At 42.7% G+C, this 3142-nt stretch overlaps 1 protein-coding gene across 1 annotated transcript in view; it reads left to right on the top strand.

Annotated features, from left to right (window-relative positions):
- lyplal1 (lysophospholipase like 1) overlaps nucleotides 1-1700 on the top strand; it is a 7133-nt gene extending 5433 nt beyond the window's left edge. The window contains exons 4-5 of the mRNA XM_061049554.1: nucleotides 653-768; nucleotides 1394-1700. Coding sequence (XP_060905537.1) covers nucleotides 653-768; nucleotides 1394-1648 — 371 coding nt within the window. The 3' untranslated portion in view covers nucleotides 1649-1700. The remainder of the gene's footprint in view (nucleotides 1-652; nucleotides 769-1393) is intronic.
- Nucleotides 1701-3142: the final 1442 nt, after the last annotated feature.

Here is a 3142-nt window from a genome sequence, read left to right as displayed (position 1 = left end):
ATCTGTGTGTGTGATTGCAGCGTAGTTTAGCGTTGGCATCATCAGTGAGCGTCGACCTGATCGAGCTGAGGAGGCAGAAACCGAGCAGTGACCATAGTGGCGTTCCATGTGAGTTGCAAAATGTGGAAACGGTTTTGGCGGGAAAATAGAAGGCTAACTTAGGATGCTAGTGTTTCAAAGAGCTTGAGCTAGATAAGTCACCTTACTGTTAGCAAACCCTTTTGACAGCTCGGGCGCAGATTCAGATCTCTGCCCTCAGACACAGCTCGGACTCCGTGACCAAACGTGTGAATTCCTCCTCCTCTCCTTCACCTTTCTTCTTCTTCTTCATCTGTTTCTTCTTCTTCTTCTTCTGTTCTTCTTCTCCTCTCTCCATTCTTTCCCCTCTGCCTGGCTCTTCGTCTCTCTGACAGGATGATGGGTATTTGCACACTTTCCCAGACGCACACACTGTGCCCAGATGTGCCCAGATGTGTGAGATTAAGACTCAAAACGTTCTCCAAGTATTAAAAAAATAAAAAAAAAAGCTGATGATGTGGAACTGACGACTCTGAGTGTTTTTAAAGGTCCACAGTTGAATGTGTGCTGCTGGCTTTTCACACTTGTTGCTCTTGTTACACATCGAAGCTGATTGTTGCTCTTTGATTGACAGGTGGGTTTTCGATGGGCGGGGCCATGGCTCTACACCTGGTGTGTCGACGCCATCCGGATGTGGGCGGAGTTTTTGCCCTGTCCAGTTTCCTCAACAAAGATTCTGTCGCCTTTAAGGTAGATGTTCGACCAATCAGAGAGAAGACAGGAAACTGTGTGAATAAATGTGAAATAAAAGCACGAAGATGTTTTATTTAAAGTGACGCTTGGCTGAACGTTTGTTTCCTTGTCAATCAGTATAAATCAGTTTTGTATTTCCTGATTGTTCTGTCTGTTTAAAGGTTTTATATGCAATTTTTTGATCCAGCAGATGTCGCCCTTGAGCACCAGCATGAAACCAAAACAACTCGCGCTGCATTGTTGTGTTAGCATGCTAATGCTAGCGATCTTTATTATGCTCGTATCTTCACACTGCATGTAAATTTACCTGAAATGAGCGTGATCTAGAAACACAGTTAAGCAGTGAGTACAGTATGTTATTCTTCTTTTCTCTACTCCCTCAATTAAACAACTTTTATACACGAGGGGAGGAGTCAGCCGGCCGTCCCGGCGATGTAAACAAAGTGAAGATAGGACTCTGAAAACTCTGAAAACATCACAGACAGTGGGACTCGGGTGTTACACCCATTGTAGACAGTCATGACTCACAGAGTTATTTTCAGAGGAGATACTTGATTTATATTACATTTAAGTGTGAATCACATATAAAGACTTTAAGTGTTTCGGTCTTTGTCGCCTGCAGGCGGTGGAGGAGCGTCACCGAGCGGGCCTCCCCCTCCCCCCCCTGTTGCAGTGTCACGGTGAGGACGATGAGCTGGTTCTCCATCGGTGGGGCGCGGACACGTCCGAACTGCTGACGAAGAGTGGCATGTCTTCATCCTTCCACTCGTTCTCTGATCTGAACCACCAGCTGAGCCGGCCGGAGCTGGAGCTAGTGAAAGACTGGATCCTCTCCAGACTCCCCCCAGACTCCTCCCCCTCCCCCTCCCCCTCTTGACCCCCAGTTCTCACCGTTTTTCAGTTAGTTAATAAAAATCTTTATTATCAGTTTTCTGTGTTCAGGTTTTTTCTGTGTGTTTAACTGTTAGCTGAATGTTTGTGTGTGAGGAGTAACACTGCCTCGTGTGGCCCAAATGGGAACGAAAAAAAACAGTTGACAATTTTTCCTCTGCTGACAAAAAACGATGTGATGAACATGGAAGGATGGATAAAATATGTTGAGTATTTCTTAACCGGCTTGAACTTTTTTATCAATTATCTCAGATGAAAAATTTAAAAACATAAACCACTTTTCTCGTATGCACTCCTGAAAATGTCTTGAATATTTCAGGCATGTTGCCCCCTGATGTCAAAACAACGACGCCCCAAGTGGTGAACGACGCAACTGAGTCTGCTGTACGACACTATATTGACAATTATAGTCTTTGTATCAATGCTACCTGCAGTTCGACATATTCACAACATCAACAAACCCAAGTTATGCCCCAGATTTGCACACAAATAAATAAATCCATCTTACACCACAAGTCGTCTCTGCAACGAGCTGTAGACGCTAGCGGAGTCACTGTTGCGCAATATCTGTTAATATTACTGTAGGCCGACCTCATCAGTCGACACGAGTCTCTGGCTCCTTGCATCACCGCCTCTCTGTTTGTCAACAAATGCACTTTGTCACTGCAGTTGCACTCAGAGACCTTCGTTGGGCGCCAAAGCTCCTACATGTTAGTACGTCTCAGCTCCACTTCTTGGTTTGTTACATTTGATTGAAAGTTAAGTTTGTGCGTTTCCAATATGGCGGCCGCCAACGTTGGGCTTCAAAGGTGTGCATCAGTAACCAACGTGTAATGTCACTGACACTACGTCCATATATATATACACAGTCTGTGGTTATTGCACAGCTGTATTCAATATATTGCTACTTCCTGCTACTCCTCTTTATAAAAGACGATGGGTAACACTTTAACCATCATCTATAAAGGCTATATAGATAGTTAATTAACCATTAGTTAATAGTTATTTACTGTTAACAAACAATGAAATGATAGTTAATAATGTTTTCTAATGATTTGTAATGCTATAATTTATGTTATGTTAACAGTTTATTGATGCACTTTATAAAGTTTCATTGTTTGTTAACAGTAAATAACTATTAACTAATGGTTAATTAACTATCTATTTACCCTTATTTACCCTTTATAGATGATGGTTATTATAAAGTGTTACCAGACAATGTAATAAGTCTGACAATGTTTAGTGAGCAGGTGGTTATAGACGAGGAACTCTGAGAAATATAAAATCATATATTTAAATTTCTAGCTAGTTTTTTCCCCCTGAATGTTTTCTTCTCTTTTCTTTCCTCGTCATTTTCTCTGCTGAGGCGAAACCTGACGGACACTTTCTCTCCGATGAGGCAGCAGTCTTCAGATCCTATGAAGAGGGCTGATGTTGATGGATGGATGAGGGGTGGTGGGGGGGCTCGAATGTGGCATTT

This window comes from Labrus mixtus, chromosome 11 (genome assembly GCF_963584025.1).
Source record: "Labrus mixtus chromosome 11, fLabMix1.1, whole genome shotgun sequence".
NCBI classification, from domain to species: domain Eukaryota; kingdom Metazoa; phylum Chordata; class Actinopteri; order Labriformes; family Labridae; genus Labrus; species Labrus mixtus.
The sequence above is the reverse complement of the archived record's forward strand: the minus strand, read 5'-3'. Positions and strand labels throughout refer to the sequence as shown.